At 37.1% G+C, this 18,156-nt stretch overlaps 1 protein-coding gene across 15 annotated transcripts in view; it reads left to right on the forward strand.

Moving 5' to 3' along the window:
• The window catches only part of raskol (Ras GTPase-activating protein raskol), a 214,866-nt gene that overhangs the window by 119,085 nt on the left and 77,625 nt on the right, over positions 1 to 18,156 (forward strand). The window contains exons 1-3 of one of the 15 annotated variants that reach the window (XM_034326060.2): positions 2,141 to 2,377; positions 8,088 to 8,214; positions 17,535 to 17,905. The exons of 12 other annotated variants lie outside the window; for them this stretch is intronic. In XM_034326060.2, the coding sequence (XP_034181951.1) occupies positions 17,803 to 17,905 (103 nt within the window). In that variant the 5' untranslated portion in view covers positions 2,141 to 2,377; positions 8,088 to 8,214; positions 17,535 to 17,802. Of the gene's footprint in view, positions 1 to 2,140; positions 2,378 to 6,386; positions 6,448 to 8,087; positions 8,215 to 17,534; positions 17,906 to 18,156 lie in introns of those variants that run through there. 2 more of the 15 variants (XM_034326064.2, XM_034326063.2) reach the window with 2 other exon arrangements.

Below are 18,156 nucleotides of genomic sequence, written 5' to 3' on the forward strand. Positions count from 1 at the left end.
GTTTCGAGGAAAACTCTTTCCTCGATCCGAAACACGTCCTCGCGAGCAGCCATCGTCACGAAGCGAGCATATTTATCCCGCGTACCCTCCATTATTCTAGCGAGAAGATCGGTGCTGCAATTTCCGAAGAAATTGAACAAGTTCGAGAACGCTTCGTTCCCTCTCGCGCTCTTCCTATCATTTATCAGGCGGTTCGACGCGATTCACCTAGCGTACTTGTGGCTGTTTTGTTTCTTCGCCGCGCTGTGCGCAAATCGATCGGTCTTTTTGCTTTTGCGATGCTTTTTGCGCGAAGGGAAGAAAAGAGACGCAAGCGTGGCGGTTTTCAAAGCGCTCCAGCAGCTGTTCTATTTCTGCGGCTTTTTGAAGTTCGTTTGAATTTGCAATGACGCTCCCTGTCATTTTCTTCCGTTTTTCAGTTTGATAGGAAAAAGAGAGGATATTGAAAACGAAGTTTTCATGTGAATTGCGGTTTAGGTGAGTTGGTTTTATTTAAAATAAAAAATAAAAGAAAAGAGATATGATAGTATAACAAATTTTATTCTTTCCTTTAACTGGCGACAAACAATTTTGTAATAAAAAAATTTGCTGGAGCATTTATCCAATCATTTGTATTAGGATTTAAACTTTGAATTCATATAACGTAAGTTCGGTTTTGTGATACTTTTATGTCATCAATTCGCCTTTTAATATTCAACAACATAATTGCAGTAAAATGTAAGGGAAAAGGGTGTTCCTATTTATTTCATGTACACAGTTAATTTGATAGGATTGATTTTTTTCATTCTCTGAAGTGCTAATAAAATTGTATCTGTACGTGTAACATAAAATATGGCTACACGTAGAGTGTAGGTAATTTAATTAGACTTTATGAAAGGATACTATCATTAACCGCTTTTAACGGTATTATTACTCATCACGTAGGACACTCAATTTTCCCGTAGTAATTTGAAATTCCCTCCAGCATTCAGCAAGGCCAAGTTTAATTATGATATTTAATCCGCCAAATGTAAATCGTCGATGCGCGTGTATTTTATTATTTTCCTTCGGACAAGATAATTTCAACGAGTAGTTTGAAATTTTTAATTTTCACGTGTAGAGACAATTTTCCATAGTGGCTGATATTTTCACGAACGACCTAGGTTCCTTCCATGGGGTCCATGGAAGCCTCCAGCTGAGAAACAAAACGATACGCTCGTGCCACCCTTTTTTACTCTTTTCCTCTGTTTCTCTCACTCTTGCACCGACATTACGACTGCTCCCCTTTTTCCTATGAAATCCTGGTGCTCTTGGTGTTTTTTTTTGGCTCTCCTCCTCGTGGTTGTCTCGTCGAGCAGACGACTTGGCGCGCGCCAGTTTATGTCGTCGACGAGTTACGGAGCCTCCTCGACTCGAGAGGAGTTTCCCAACGAAAAACGGCTATCGTTTCCTCGGCATAAAGTTATAATTTCCCGTCCCGAACACGCTCAGACGGAGCGTGTGAATTTTTCCATCGTTTTATTTTGCACGTTACCGTGCGAAACGCCGGGATGCAGGATCACCTGTACGACATATATGCAGGCCGGGTCGGACGTGTGCCAAGACCTCCTAGAAGGCAATTTATTCGATGCACCAGTTTCATCGCTTCTCAGCAGAAGAGCCACTTAATTGATCTTTGATGTTTCATGCCAAGTTTCTTCTTTAGCGATGCATTGATCGGTGCTTTATGAAAGGGGATGTCTTATTTCTTCGGTACAGTGATTATTCAATTATAGAGGATGGTTTATTCGTGGCCTTTTGTGTTCTCTTACTGGATCGAGAAGATTTTATAGCATATAAGGTATAATTTATGATATACAGTGTAGGCTTGATAAGACGACCAAGATCAGATAACGAATGACGCACCATATGTGTCTTGCAATAGCGATATTATATAGCGATTTCTTACAACTTATCGAGGCTATAATTAATTTTAGGATATTCCTCTATTACATAATGAAAATGAATAAAATTATATTTCAATGATCATTCGAAATCTTCACTTCCTGGAAGTGTACGTCAAAAATCAGCTGATCCATGTTCGCGGTATGGTTCGGTCGACCGTAGCGCCAGATGCGCAGGCGCGTCGTCGGTTCGAACTAAGTTCCACCTCCGAAGTTCCCCGAGCGGGGATTCGGGCGTGCAGTCCAGTTCCAATGTTCCTGCGCGACGGTACGAAACGATCGAGGAGCAGTCAGTTCGTGTTCGAGTGCTTACCGTGCGGGTAATCGTATTTCTTCGCGCGTGAAACAAGTGTGGCGGTTTAAAAATTCAGTGGAAAAAATAGCCTATGTGCCGGGAGTGCAACAGCTAGAGGTGGATTGGATGCCGTGGCGTGCGTACGAGGAAAGAGAAACCGGTAACGTATCACAGCCGCTCTGGCGCGCGACTCGATTGAAATCGGAACGGTGACAATCGGGTTCGTGTATCGCGTTGAAAACGCGACGATGTTGTCTCGTGTAATATCTGTGCCCTGAGACCGGTCGAAACGATATCGAAACGTAGATTAGGCAGATTAGATTTCGTGGGTGCCGACTGGTGCGTTTAACGCGACTGATCACGGCGAAGGGTGGGGGAAGGGACAGCGGAGGTGTGCCGTGGAAACAGACAAAAGGGATTCGAACGCGTGCGTCTTTTTTGACGCGAAGATGCTCGACGCGGCCTTCTGAATCGGAGCTTAATGTCCGCCACGATTTTTGGCTCAACTTTTCGGCTACCTTGTAACAATTATCAAAGTAAGTCCTTTGGATACGGCTTAGGTGCTCGAAATACATACATATTTGGTTCGCGTGCAAGGAGAATGGTATTGTTGTGACGCGTTATCGCGTCGCTGTTTTTCGAATATTTTGATCCGTGATGCGACAAGGTTCTAGGTAGTAATGTTTACTCCGGAGACAAAGTGTCTGGTAGTTTACACTGGAACGTGTTTCATGGATAGGTATGGTATTGTTTTAACCGTAGAATGTGATGGTTTTTGTTTTGTATAGTATATAAGTAGGTTTGTCTTACATTGCTTCGATAAGTCAGTAATGTATCAACAATCAAAGATCGTATACCTTTGGGACTGTGACATGAACGATAGTTTCAAAAAATTATTCTAGAGAAACTACTGTATGAATTGATCTAAATTTTTTTTTATCATAAAGGTAACATATTCTAGATTATTTTAGAAAATGATCAAAGTTGCATGTAAATATTCGTGGTCAGTATCAAAACATCAAATTTCGGTGAAATTTTTAACGATTGAGTAAACTATTTTGCCGACTTCTTATTATTCGTTACACGAATCGTTACGAACTCAAACAGAAATCAGAATGAGCCAGAGATCTAAACGAATAACAGAAATTTCATTTTCAAAATTAAATATAGTTGGAATGAAATTACAAATATTCATTCGATAGAGTTTGTAGTTCTTTCAACGTATCTGTAAATTATTGTAAACGATTGGTAATTGCTATACAAACCGTTTTCTATGTTCAATTCTCGTTAACATTCACCTCACGAATCGTTACAAGCACTGAAATCAAATGAGTCACGATTCGTAGTAAAAAATTTTAAAGCCGAGACGGTTTTTTCAAGTTACATTAGTTCATGAATAAAAGAAAACCTAACTGTAACTGATAAACCATGTCTAAAAGGCGTATCTTCGATGCAGAAGGAAAGCTGTTGCAACCTGACAGTCATTTACAGAAATTATTAGTATTTTATTATTTTGAGTAGAGTAATCATAGGTCTAATTTAGAAAGGGTTCAATCTGACCTTAGCATAGTATTTAACACTAGAACTACCGACGTTTGATGTATAGTTATTTTTATGTTGAAAATAATGTAGATTACTAAATAGATAAGGGATGAAACATAATTTAATAAATACATTCATTCTTTAGCTCGATAACAACCAACATACATTTCAACAAGATTACCTTGATAACATTTCTAATTTAAAATAAGAAACTGAAAACCAGTCATTTTGATCACTTTGGTAGTTCTAGTGTTAAGGGTTAATCAAATAAGAACACTGCATATTGGATTTCGAAATATTTATTTCTATTGAGCTTCAATTCTATTAGCTGATGAATATTTTTTTAATTATTCTAATAATTTTTCTTGGATCTTACCATAGTATTTAAAGTTTAATCAAATAAGAACACTGTATATTGGATTTCAAAATATTTATTTCTATTGAGCTACAATTCTATCAGCTGATGAATATTTTTTAAATTATTCTAATAATTTTTCTTGGATCTTACCATAGTATTTAAAGTTTAATCAAATAAGAACACTGTATATTGGATTTCAAAATATTTATTTCTATTGAGCTGCAATTCTATCAGCTGATGAATATTTTTTTAATTATTCTAGCAATTTTTCTTTCGATAGCATTCAAGGGTTAATAAAATAAGAACAGTGCATATTGGATTTCGAAATATTTATTTCTATTGAGCTTCAATTCTATTAGCTGATGAATATTTTTTTAATTATTCTAACAAGTTTTCTTGGATCCTACCATAGTATTTTGGATTTCAAAATATTGATTTCTTTTGAGCTGCAATTCTGTCAGCTGATGAATATTTTTTTAATTATTCCAATAATTTCTCTTGGAGAATTCACTTTCCATATTGAAGTAGGACTCTCCTGACCCTTATCTAATTACTTCAGTGTTATTCCCGAAGAATGTTGTTTTTAACGCAAAGTTGTCGTTTGTATCGTAGACAGATGGACGATTTGACGTGCAAAAAGAGAGAGAATAGCAAGTAGTCGCAACGAGTCACGTATACCGCAAAGAAGCCTTGACGTTTTTGTTAGACAATCTTTCCACCAGGGTATCGGGCCGACCATATTTTCTGTCCGAACTTCGTCGCCGCCGCGTATGAAAGTGAAAACCAGTTATTCTTTATCGTTTCGCCCCCTTTCCGTATTTGGTCACCGAATGGGTTCCTCTTGGTGGGCTCGTTTTAAGGGCTCGTCTGATTTTTACCACTAGTACGAGGGTTTCTTGCTCGAGTCCTACGTGGATCCATCTTTAACAATTCTACTTCTCGTTCTACTCCAAAAGGTATTCGTACCCCTTTGATTAACAATCGATCATCGATCGAATAAATGGTATCACGAAGAAATTGCAGTTTTATGCAATTATTTATCATCAAGTGATACTCTACCTCTAATAAAGATATTATATATTTGTTAATTAAAATCCGATTATCTACGATATCTCAATTAAATGACCGCTAATTAAATCTCTTCAATAAAGTTCTTAAACTTTATCCATTCCGTTTCCGGGATACTGGTGGACCGATAACTCGAACGACGAACTCGAAAAGTCATCATATTGAAGCGTGTCTCTCAGTATGTACGAACATCCGGTATACACGGACAAATTAACTGGTTCAGGAAGAGGGACGAGTTTATATCGCTGTTAGAAAAGATAAAAGGATATCGCGGTCGCGCAACCTCGCACCTGTTTTGCAACGTGAATGATTAGGCGGTTTGGTGGAAAGGAAAGGTTTCGTAGGCTTTGCTTCGGCAGGGCTGCCGTGTTTGTTGTTTCACTTGTATTCGAGTGGAGTCGCGAGACCTACTTTACTTCGTATTTACGACGCGTAATTTATCATTGTAGGCCTGGGATGTGCCGTGGATGTCCCTCTGCTTTCACGTGGCCGTTTAAACCCTTCCTTTGTGAAGTAGCTAGGCAAGTGCCGTTACACTTCAGAAATTTCATGACATAAAAGTATCGCGAAATACCACTTATGGCACATCAACTTGGAGCTTAAGGTTTAATGAAAATTGCTGTATAAAGGTTTTATGGATATTCATACTGTAAATTGATTAATTCCTTGTTGGAGTGGATCAATCAATTTATCCATCAGTGAATGTTCAATGTTCAATTATTTCATTTGTATTCAAAATATTGGTAAAGCATTTATATAGTAATTTTTGTCAAACCTTAGGCTTTAAATTGATGCATCGTAAGTTTAATTTTGTGTTACTTTTATTCATCTTACCATTAGAGTTCAGCTTGTTGAATTATGTGTTGGTTTAACACGTTCAATTATAAAAGGGATTAAACAAATTCTTTCCCTTAAATTATGCAATGGATTCTAATTGTACACGATAATTTAAATCAGTCTTTCTTAATTCTCCAGATTAAACGGGGCATATGTTAGCAGAAACTGATGTCCGATTTAATTAAGAATTCGCAGCAGCTTTGCTATGGTCTCGTTTGATCTTCTTCGGGTTCTAATTTGAATTTCTGTTGTTGTTTTGTTTCAATTCGAATAGTTTTGCGTTGTGCCATCCAGTTCAGAAATAGACAGCTCCGTTTCGCATTGCACGGTATCGTTGCTTCGTTTTGAGAGTCGGGTTACCGGTGTCTCATCGAACGGTATGATTAATTACACGGAGAATCTGATTACGAGACGTTCATCAGGATGTAAGATAAGTTCGTGAAAGTATTTTCTATTTATATGTTTCGATACCATTGAATCTATTCTGCTTATTCTATTCAGAGATTTCAGGTAATATCTTGAAAAATAAATTTACAAATAGTTATAAATTCATTGATGAAGCTCATTAAAATCTCTGTTACCAAATGACTGCTGAAATAAGGCTATACTTTTTCAAAATAAATAAGAAAAAAAAAGAAATGGGTAGGAAGAATTTATTTACTTCAGAGTGTTTCATGTATCAAGGCTTTAATTTATTAAAAAATTCAATGAGCTACATTACCAATTTAATTAGAAAATGAAAATAGAGTTCGGAATAGCAAATTAAAGCATGATAGTGAAAAATTAATTTGTAATATTTTTAATTCATTTATTGTTTCTTATGTGACACTGAATGTATCGCAAATCCATTCACAGTAGAATGACAATGAAATCGGTTGAATTTTCCACTGAGATCTCCTGAATCACGGTAACCACCCCCGCACGGCCGTCGACTTTCATTTTCGTCTGTCTCGTAGCGCGTACCAAAATAGACCCCTTATGCCAGGGCTCCTCGAGATCGCAGACACCCACCGAGTGTCCGATAAGTAAAAACCAACGAGCAGTTACGTTCGTACCCTTGCACCTGGTATTCAGAACTGCACCTTTCTTTCTTTTTTTTCCTTTTCTAAACCCTCCGCAGAGCCCACACCTTTTCCGAGCAGGCTGTTTCATGGCCGGCAGGTGTAAAACTTTCGACTTGGGGAATTTCAGTCACGAATCGTTCCTCTCATTAATATCCAACGACATAGTTTATTGATTTTAGCTTTAACAAGTATGTAATTAACAGGTCGAGTGTAATTGTGGTTACTAGTGACCGATACAACAAATTTAATAACTGAATATGAAATTTAATAATTGATTCACTGTCCAAGAATGAAGAAAATCTAATTTAGCCTGAGATCATTCATCGTAACGATCTACCATGTTTGGTAGACCGACTTCGGGCTGAATTTTCTCAATCATTCTCCGGTTAAAAATTGTTGGATGAAATGATAGCGAGACAGGAAAGCGATTACTCGTCGAGTTTACAGGATTTGTGAACTCGTTCCTCGAGAACGTATATATCTAGTGTTTGCTTCGTTGTGAAAGGTCGAAGCAGAGATGGATGGTGGTCGGATGTTGGATCTCTTCTCTGCTTTTGCGAGTTTCTATCCTCTCGATCCGATCGGGTCACGCTATTCGGAGCTAAATTTTCGATTCTCACTTGTTATACCAGTAGAGTGAAATGGATGTTCTTGGCTTGATCCTTGAAAGAATTTTCGTGTAGAAAATTTCAAGCGAGGTATTTTAGGTGGAACTATCGTTAAAACTTTATCTACAATATAATTTAATTGAATTCCTAGAACCTTGCCGTTAATTTAACATTATTATAAATGGACCGAAATTTCGATCGTAAGAAAATAAAACAATTTTGTTTCATTGATATGAAATATTTCGAGCACTTCCGGTCTTATCGAGCGCAGAACCGGTACGTTTCCGTTCGAGGAGCTTGCACGAACCCTTTTGTCACCGCTCTGATTCTAAGAGCCGTCCTTCGGTTGGTAATCGACATTAAAATGAAACTTTGCGTACACGATCCTCGCAGCATGCTCCAAAGCGGCTGTACACCTTCGGGGAAACGCAAAATAGTATCCGGTGACGTGAAACGCCGCCGGCAAGGATCCCTGGCTTCGAAACGGCTCCTTGGCACAAGGCTGCCCTCTTCGACCGAGGTAAATTTTGCATTTTCTAATTGCGAGCGTTCTCCGAGCGACACGGCGCCGATTACCCGCGGTGAAATTCCAACAACCAACCAGGATGCTTCGCGAATTTTTTTTCTTTTCTTTTTTTTTTCGATAATTTCTCACTTTCAACTAAATTAATTCTCACGTTATCAAAGAATCTTTTATAGAAATTATTTTATCATAACAATCATACTCATATTTAATATATCATTTTTTTGTAAAAGATTCGTTTATTCGTTTATTAACTGAAAGATATATTTCTCAAAGATTTTTTTCTGATTTCATCTTAATGATCTGAGTGAATTTTGGGGTTGATTTTGGAAATTGTGATTGATCCTGGAGGATGTTTCAAGTTTTGAAACGAAGTTGGATTGCATTTTGTTGTGAATGTTATTTTAAACGTGTGATTGTTTTAAAATATTCATATACATATAAGAGAAACGCGTAGTTAACTTTTGCATCGTTAATGAATTAATTTACAAGAGAATTGTTGGCTTTCGTGATGCCTGCTTTTATGTTGCAACTAAAATTTAACGACAGCCAGTTTAGATCAATATCGTCGGGTTGGTAATAGATAGCTGGATGTGATTTAATTAACATCGAGATCTGTTAACTCGTTATTTAATCATCGTATTTAATCCAAACATTCTGTGCAGTGATTATTTCTGCTTGACTTTCAAAGATTACGTTGTCCTGTGTGAATGATTTGATTTTCATTACTAACAGAGAGATTGTTAATTAGTGGAAATGATTGGTGTATTAAGTGTGATAAGTGCATCGGAATGGATTAATTGATTAATTGATTTCTTTTTTTATATTCAATATTCAAGAAGTGTACCATTTTTTTAATGGCAGTGATCATTGAAAAATCTCATTTGGAGAAGTTTTTTTATCGTCGTGAAACTTTCTTCCTTCGTGCACGTTGAACGCATCCGTGCATAAAGTTAAATGAAAGAAAGCTCGATTAAAATTTCTCGAGGGACATTAATTGTTACGAGTCTCGACTGAGCGGTTCATTTGCAGTACTTACGATGCGTCCTGTGACTTTCCTCGTTTCCCTTTTCTCACAGTGAAAACAGATTACCTCTGATGAAGGACTTTTAAACGATGAAAAAACGAAAGAAGAGGGGAGATTCTGAATATCCTGAAGATTGCATTGAAGTAATTCCAAGTAGTAAATGGAAGGATTAGTCTCGTTTATTTTTAGGTCATTCTTTGTTTTCTGCTCACGCGTTACATAACAGAAATAGTAAATAAAAGAAAGAAAATACGGACGTAACGTTCTGTTTCACAATGGCAATTGGTACAGACTGATCGAACGCGGTTAGGTAATTGATTGAAAATTATACTTGATAGAATATTAGATAACACTATACGATGCCTCGGTTCAACTGTGTGTTATCTAACTCTAGATATTCTAATTAGGACTGTTTTTGTACACCTTAATTAAGGTGGATACAATTTAAAAATTGTTAACAGCAAAATTAAGAAGAAATCTAATTTTCATTTCATTCTGTTGTCGGATCGTAACAATTATTACAATTAATTTTATAAACTTGATTCCGGACACCCGAATAATTTCTTCGTGAAAATTGATGAAAAAGCCGATGTAATGCGAAGAATGGTAGGAAAGGATCAGTTTCACAGACGTCGTCGAAAGACACGGGTTACTCGTTTAATTGTTAATGGCTTTATCCATGGGTTGCGAGCCACTTACCCCATTAAACTTGTTCTCGCATTATCGTAGCCGTTTCGAGCGACTGACCAATTACTCGCGAGTCGTTAGTCGTCCTGGCACAATGTTGTGGCCTGTTAACGCGTATCACGATCGCGGGCACCGGGAATTGCACCCTCCAGGTATTCTCTGGAGAAACACGAGTGCCGATAGTCATGGGAATTCGATAGTCTCTTGGTAATTTTCAAGCAATTCAATCAATATTTCGTTACCAATCGTTCCGGTCTTGATTCGAGGTGAAACTCGAAAGAAATTTCAGAAATTTACCAAGTGGTAAAAATTTTAATAAATTTAATTTGATAGGGTTGAGAGTCCTGAAAATTTTGTAAACTTTGAGAAACAAGCTTTGATGACTTTTAGAAATATAATAATTGAATAGTGTTGAAAATTTTTTTAATTAAAAGAAAATCTTAGATCTCTTTTTCTTTAACACACTGTACTTGAAATGATTCGAAACAATTACCTTGCCCTACAATTTAACAGAACACGTTCGAAACTGAGTAGAACAACAATTACACGAATGGTTAAGCTATTAGCACGTCAATCAACGATGATTTTCTCAGCCAGCCGAAGGTCTGAAATATTTCCTTTGGCGCATATGATTAATCACGATGGTAATTATCGGAAATTGCTTGGCAAAATGTTGCCTGAGAGAAACGATCGTACGCTTCATTTTTAAGTTTCATGAAAGCTGATTGTTCAAGAAAATTATGCAGAATTTGTTGAAACTGGATCGCGTGATAGCAACGAAACACCATTGAATAGTATTCTTTTTTTTTATCTCATAAGGCGTTGCGGCCTTTAAGCCGCTCCTTATTGAGGCCTCCGATAAGGCTACCGATAACAATGAAGCTAGGACAACGTTATGCAATGACAATTAGAGTCATTGCAAGGCAACTAAAACGCAGGAAGAACTAAATACAGTCTTTTTTTCCAACGTTTGAAAACCTTAATTATTCACAGAATGTACAGGAATTTATTCGAAATAAATTTTACTAGAATCATTCCTACCTCCGATATTTAACACTAAGCGTACCATGACCGGTCAAATGACCGGTTGTAAACTTTTGATTAGAAATAGGTACTTTTTCTAGTAAATAGGTATATACAATTAATCTTACATCATTCATTTATATTTTTATTTGTTAAATTCGATAAACACGTGTAACCTAGCGTCATTTATCACAACAGGTCCTTTGACCGGTTGCGGTACAAATTCGTATATACTAAATCTCGGTACGTTTAGTGTTAATCTACTAATTCGTCAATTGAAAATAATTAATTTCGCAGTACTTTGGTGCAGCAACACTGAAAGCTCTAACATGAAAACGTTTTATTAACATCGAGCCTCCGAAATCAGGAGGTCGAATTAACGCGTACGATTGTTGAGAGATATTAAAATACAAGAGAATACATTTGCGGATTTGCATCGCGAACTTCCCTTGTTCGAGCGTGCGAAAATGCAACGCGAAAGACGGCCGGTCGGGTATAAAGCTCTCGTGTTTCGCGAAAGCTCTCGATTTAAGCAGCTTAAACCATCGCCTCTACCCGGTGACTGGATTTTAAATTTCCATCGACATAAACGTGTTTCCACGGATCGTTACTGCCTAGCCAAATATCCTTGCTAATTTGTTATTCCGCCGTCAGCCGAGCTTCCTTCGCCATGTCGAGAATTCCCGAAAACTTTCTTACAAACTATGCTCACGGTTCGCTTCGATCCGCGGTGATAAACTATAAATGCAGCCGTCGCGTCGTTCGGGGCGTTTTTGGAGCAATAAAAGAAAATGTATTGCATTGGAATTGCTATTGAAGATTTCTCGTTCGAGTAGAATTGCTGTTGTAATTTGAATAAAAGACACGAATTGCTGAAGTTAAAATTTTAAATTGCTAAAAATTACTTGGATGTCTGTAGGCCAAGTAACGAAAGGGTTAAAGGGATGGAAAATTTTTATCAGCTAAGCTTTTCATGCAATTTTCAGCACGAGATAAAGCTAGTTCAATAGCGAGTCGTTTGGACGAAATTTAAAGGCGATGACGAAGTTAAGCGTTCGCTGTCTAAAGCTAACTCGCGACTGAAAATTCGCTTTGAAAAATGCATAATGAAGTTACTCGTGTCGACAGAATGCAATAAAGTCGAAATTTCTCTGTGACACTGGCTCGATGAAGTATCTGAAATTGAAATGTGACAGAAATCACGCGATAGAGTAATTACAGATACAAAGTAATATTTATTATAAACAATGGAAATATTCAAGGTGGGCAAAGTTTTAAATTATCAAACCTTATCGGTAGAAGAAATTTTTTATCAAAACTTTCCTGATCGTGTAGAAAATTTCCAAGCAATTTTGCGAGGGCTGAATTAAAAATTGAAGGGTATTCCTCTCTCGGAAGCAATTTTGATCTCAATTTCACTTTGTAATTGTGGGTTCACAGTTAGTCGATGGATAATTCAAATTTTCCATTTCTCTAAGAAAATGAAATCGTCTGAGCGCTTTCTCAAGTTCTCTTTAAGACTGAACGTATCCGGATCATAAAACCGGGCATTAAGCGTTTTTCTGACTCGCGACCACGCACAAATTGTAGTATGAATTACGTGGTGGAGTCCAGTCGTATTCTCGTCCCATCCTTTCTTCTTCATCATCATCTTCTTCCTCTTCTTCTTTCGCTGAGAGCGTTACAGTCGTTTGTAACCGACAGTTCTGAACTCTGTTACCTGGAAAGTCGGTGTAACAGAGAAGTTGCTCTGTTGTTCCTTTTCTTTTTTTCATATGTTCTTCGGAAAAGCAGAATTCGCGAATTTAGTCCTCATCGACGATGAATTTCCTGAGAAGAAAAGTAGAACTTTCTCTCGCGAATTCGAGACAGATGATTTTCTCGTCCTTTTGTATGTACGTGTACCGGTTAAAACTGAACGAGAAGATGAAAGAAAGCAAAGGAAGAGGGAATATCGAGCAACACAGGAAACGGCTTTCAGGCAGGTAGCAGCGACGCAACGTCCGGTGTGGATAACGCCTAACAAAAGGGGTATCCTTCCGCTCGTGTCGACGAAATAGATACCGCTTTCATCGCATCGTGGAGAGCAGATTTTTCGTGTAAAGGTTGCTCCCTTACTTCCTGCAGTTACTTGCTTGACAAACCGTGCTCTCGTCTCTTTCGAATAATCGACAGGAAATTAATTAATTTTTATTAATCATAAGTGCAAAGCAACTACTCGATAAGCGAATGTATGGGCTTTTCCGAACTGGTTATCAATCTTTTACCAGAAAGCGTAAGTTTCACGTGGAACGCATTAATCATTCGACGGAGGCAAGCTTCGGTTCATCTCTAAAAGCCATTTTGGTTAGTCTTGGATCCTCCTCTATTTTAAGCGACTCTATATCTTGTACGAAACGTCGGCGCGAATAATCGTCCGCTGCGAGGTAGCCTTTAATCCCCGGCAGAATCTCAAATCCGGCCTTTGAACTCGAAACTCAACCGGCCACGAGCTTTGCCACAGATTTAAGCCGGCATTAAGTTTTACTTCATAGAAGAATTTTCCAAAAATGACAGCTTCCATTCGGTGAAGATTTTTAAAGAATTTGAAACTTTGTTTAAAAAGTTTCTTTCAGTTAATTGGCAGGTTAGAAGTTATATATTAAACTTAAATATTAATAGCATATTTTTTATGTTTAATAATTACTTATTTGTTAACTTTTTGCCACTCTTATCACCTTTAATTATTTTATATTTTATTTTGATATGTAGCATATCTCTTTAATGTTTTTTTACATTAAATCATTAGAATTGAAATGGAAGGAAATATTTTCAAATAAAAAAAGTGATCGAAACGTTTCATTTCTCAGCGTGAAAACACTTTTCTCTGCATTTTTCCTGTAAGATCTCGAAGAAACGACGATCATCAGGACCATAGTCGCGATTATAGCAATTAGCACGCGTCGATCCGCTCTAAATTGCCGCCGCTAACGAACGCCTCGCAGCGTTAATTAGTTCCACGAAATTTATCGTACCCGTTCGTTCCCTTTGTCTCTGTTCTTTCTCTGCTAATGTTTCGACTGAAACGGGAAAATACCATACGATTTCCAAAGTTATTGTTCGTTTTCTGTTTGAAATGTATCTATTAATTAACAAGTAGGTAATCAGGTACTAAAAAGGATTTGAAAAAATTTCATTTTAATATCTAATTATAACAAAAATTTCTATGATTAAAAAGAAATAATTTATCATACTGTTATAGATACTTAAATGTATGAAAGTTAAATGAAAAAGAAGTTGTAAATGAAATGTTGCATTAACGCAACATTGGTCCTTAACAGTTGAATCGGAGTTTATGAGAAAATCTGTCAAATTTTGTAATTCATTATTGTCGAATACTGTTATGCAATTCGTTTATTCAATTCGTAGCGTTTTGTTACGAGAGTATGTTCGCACGTTGTACTCGTCTGAAACTACGGAAGTAATTAAAGTTTCGTTTTCTTGGATTCCACGAGTAGTTCTTGAAAATATATCTATTCATTACTGGAATTCGCAACGTTGTGTTCAAATTGTGTGAAAGTATAATAGAAAGAAGCGAAGGAAGTGACTTAAACAACACGATAATAATTCCTTTCAATACCTTTCAGTACCTCCTTTGATACTGTAATATATATTTAAATTTTTGCTAATTAACAATTACTTGTAGCAGAAACTTCACCTCTCATAATTAAATCTAATTATACCGAAAAATTGTAATACACTAGTTTACATATTTTAGTTCCTGAATTTTTCAAATTTATTATATTTTGAATATTAATTTAACAACCTTTCAAATTTTTCTTACACCACGATATTCGTAAAACTTGAAATAATCCAAAGGCAGTAAACAAATATTTCTCTTCCTGCTTTTCGTTTTCTGTAAAGTGACATTTCGAGGGGCCTAATTAATATTTCATTCGTTGTGAATTATTCGGATCGTTAATTATCGCCGGGGAAATTAACGAACGGCGATTCTCGGCAAGCTGAAATCCGTGTTTCTCGCGCCTTCCCGCTGCGCGGCTCGTTCGGTTCATGGAAAGCGAAGTTTACGAGCAACAGGTGGTTCAAACGAATATCATTTCCGTCGCGTTTTATCGGACTCGTTCGTAATCGGGATCTTTCACGCTTCACGGTCGAATTTATTAAAAGCAGAGCCTACCATGCTCGGGCAGGCCACGAAATGTATCGTCGTCGGGAAGCTTGTCAGCCTTGTCGATGAACCGATAAAAGAGAGTAAAACTTGTTTGCTTGAGTAATTACTTTACGATCGATTTATGCAGCATCCTTGAGGGGTGTTAGTCCTTGAGGATGTTAATGATTTCTAGTTGGAAGTTATAACTTACTTGGTACTTGGCTCGTTATAATTGTGGTCATAGTAATTAGAATTTATTAACAAGGTACACTCGCGATGAAATCAGGCTTCCTCGGGGAAAATGACGATGTTCTTGATTCTCACTCTTCTCCGTTGGTTTCTTCCCTGGGTTCCGAAGTTCCAGGATTTCTGGCCCCCCTTTCCTCGACTTCAGCGCTTTTCCTTCATTTCCAGAAGAATGACAATGGAGGGGAGAAGTAACCCTAATCTAAAAATTAAGTACGCTCGATATTTCAAGAGTTTGAGCTGATTATTTTACTATTCGGAACGATGCCTGGAGAGTTGAAATCGAAACTTATCCTTCTCCCTTTCGGTCTTTAATTACGATCCAACCAAGCCGACCTGTTTCAAAAAGTGCACCACGCCCACGCACACCTACGGCTGCCTGTGCATAAGTGAGCCCACACGCCAGCGAACAACACAGGAATAAATTATATGTTTAATAAATCGTGTTTGCGCCCAATGCACGCTTGGTCGATTAACACTTGCAACATAATTGCTGTACAACGCATGATTGCGATTTCCATGAACGGAAGAATAATTTCTTGTTTAGACAGAGCATTTGTGTAAAATCGTTTTAAATTATTTATTCTTAACCGCAGTTGCTGAGTCGACTTTTATAAAATAAAGTAAACATTTATTGTCGTACGAAGTCAGAATTGATAAGAAATTGGGACAAAGTCAAACGAATAACTAGACACTGATTAGGTAATATTTATTTTAATAAAAATGTAATTTGACTAAGATTGTTATGTCTTGCTAGAGAATCAGGTCACCATTGATACTCTATCGATTCAGAATGGCAATAACTTAGGTTATTTCCGTGTAGAACCGGCAATCTGTGAAACATCACTTCTAATAATATCGTTTGATGTTTTAACAGCGGTGAAACGTGCGAATACATTCTAGAAGTATTAATATTTCTCCCGGTGGAAACGAATGCGTTCATTTCGACGTCAAAAATGTTGAAAATTATGTAACGCAACCTTCGGCCATAAAATCTGACTTGAAAATTCTTCATTTAAAAAAGCTTATTCAAATTGAACAATAATTATTTAGACATCACGGCACAATTTCATTTTGTCATTTCTCTTATTTGTCAGAAACACGCGAATAACCTTTCAACGTATTATCATAACTCGTATCAGGAACGAAGGTGTTCGAAAAACCAGTCTGAGAGATTTATTTCTCATTTGATCCACGTCGAATCTTCTCCTAATGTCCATTACTGCGTGTAACCTGGCCCCCATAAGGGAACACACTTTTTTTTCGTTATATTACACTTTCGATTTACCGTAAACGGTATAAAGTGTGGGGTACGATAATAATCGCTAATGAAAATGTAGAAGCGTTCTTCAGCGTTGATTGATGTCCGACGAAAACGTGCTCGAATATATAATGCTGAAATGGAGTGAATGAACGAGTGTAAGTGTGTGCACAATGAGAAAGGGTTACGTAACAACCAGTGATGGATCGTTTATTAATGGCTTGGTCTAATTCGACCAACAGACATCGAGATTATATAATCGTGTTGTTTGTATTGTGTTTACAAGATTGAACATGAAGAGATTCAGCTTCTGGTTTCACCGGAATTTTTACATTTTTATTTCCTTTTCTCTCTGTGTAATTAAAATTCATTTCATTTTTTAAATTATTTCATTCATTTTTAAAATAAATAAATAAATGTTTAAGTTCAGAATTATTCATCAAAATGATTTTTTCTTGGTAGGAAATATTTTTAGAAAACTCTAGAATTGAGAAGCAAATTGAATTTGCTTTGGTAGTTGACTTTTTTTCTGCTCGAAAGTTTCATGATGGAGTTGAATTTGATTTTAGATTGTCAGAGAACAAACCGAGGTAATTATTTCACGTTTGTAATGAAAAATTTTGGCTTTTGTCGACCGTGGTAGAATTCCAAGTTTGTAATGGTTTTATAACGCACATTGTAAAGTCAGTATACAACACAAAGTTTCTAAAATTAAAATAACACAAAATTGATAAAAATATGAATTTCGCAATACAATCGCTTTATTATTGAATAATAGAGAATAAATACGAGGAATATGGTTAGAAAATTAATTTAATCGTCGGTTTAATCATCGTTGAGTATTCGGCTTTCGTGTCGCCATATTGGAGAACGCACCGTGCCCTTTGAACATCATCGCTGGACAGCTTTGATTTACTTTCCAGGTGTGAACTAGAGCGAGAAGGAGCGAGCAGAAGGTTGTCCGCGAATTACACCCACGCCCACGCACCTGTGCCTAACCTTCACTCGTAGTTACCCGTTAATTAACCTTATAATTAACCCGGTACTCGTTGGCATCGCGTGGCCAGGTCGCGAGAAAATGCCGCGCCACTCGCTCCACCTCGGTCCTATTTGACGGGGAGAAATAAAAGGGCGTAAAGAAAGGAGCCTCGTTAAGGGTGGTTGCAGTTTGTGAAAAGATCGACCGAGAGGATGCACAACGTCTCGACGGAGGGCGCCTCGCCCGGAGGTCGACGATTGTCGCGGAGTTTTCACTCCTGTCTTCGGGGAGCTGACCATGATGACCTCGAATCAGGTAGATCCTTTAACCCTTTCGCAATGATCCATATAATTATGTGGGTTATAATAAATAATTTTATTTAGATCGTTAAGTATCGGTAATTATTGATATTAAGGGACGGAAACAACCTGTCAAAGTTAAAGTTGGAAAAACTATTTTAAGCCTAATTTTAACTTTTAATCCGAATTTTTTCACTGCAAATTTTAATAGAAATTATTGGAAATAATTAGTTATTTTAATATAGTTAGATGTAATTTTTTTTTAAT

The sequence above is a fragment of the Osmia lignaria genome, chromosome 3, assembly GCF_051020975.1.
Source record: "Osmia lignaria lignaria isolate PbOS001 chromosome 3, iyOsmLign1, whole genome shotgun sequence".
Taxonomy (NCBI): Eukaryota; Metazoa; Arthropoda; class Insecta; order Hymenoptera; family Megachilidae; genus Osmia; species Osmia lignaria.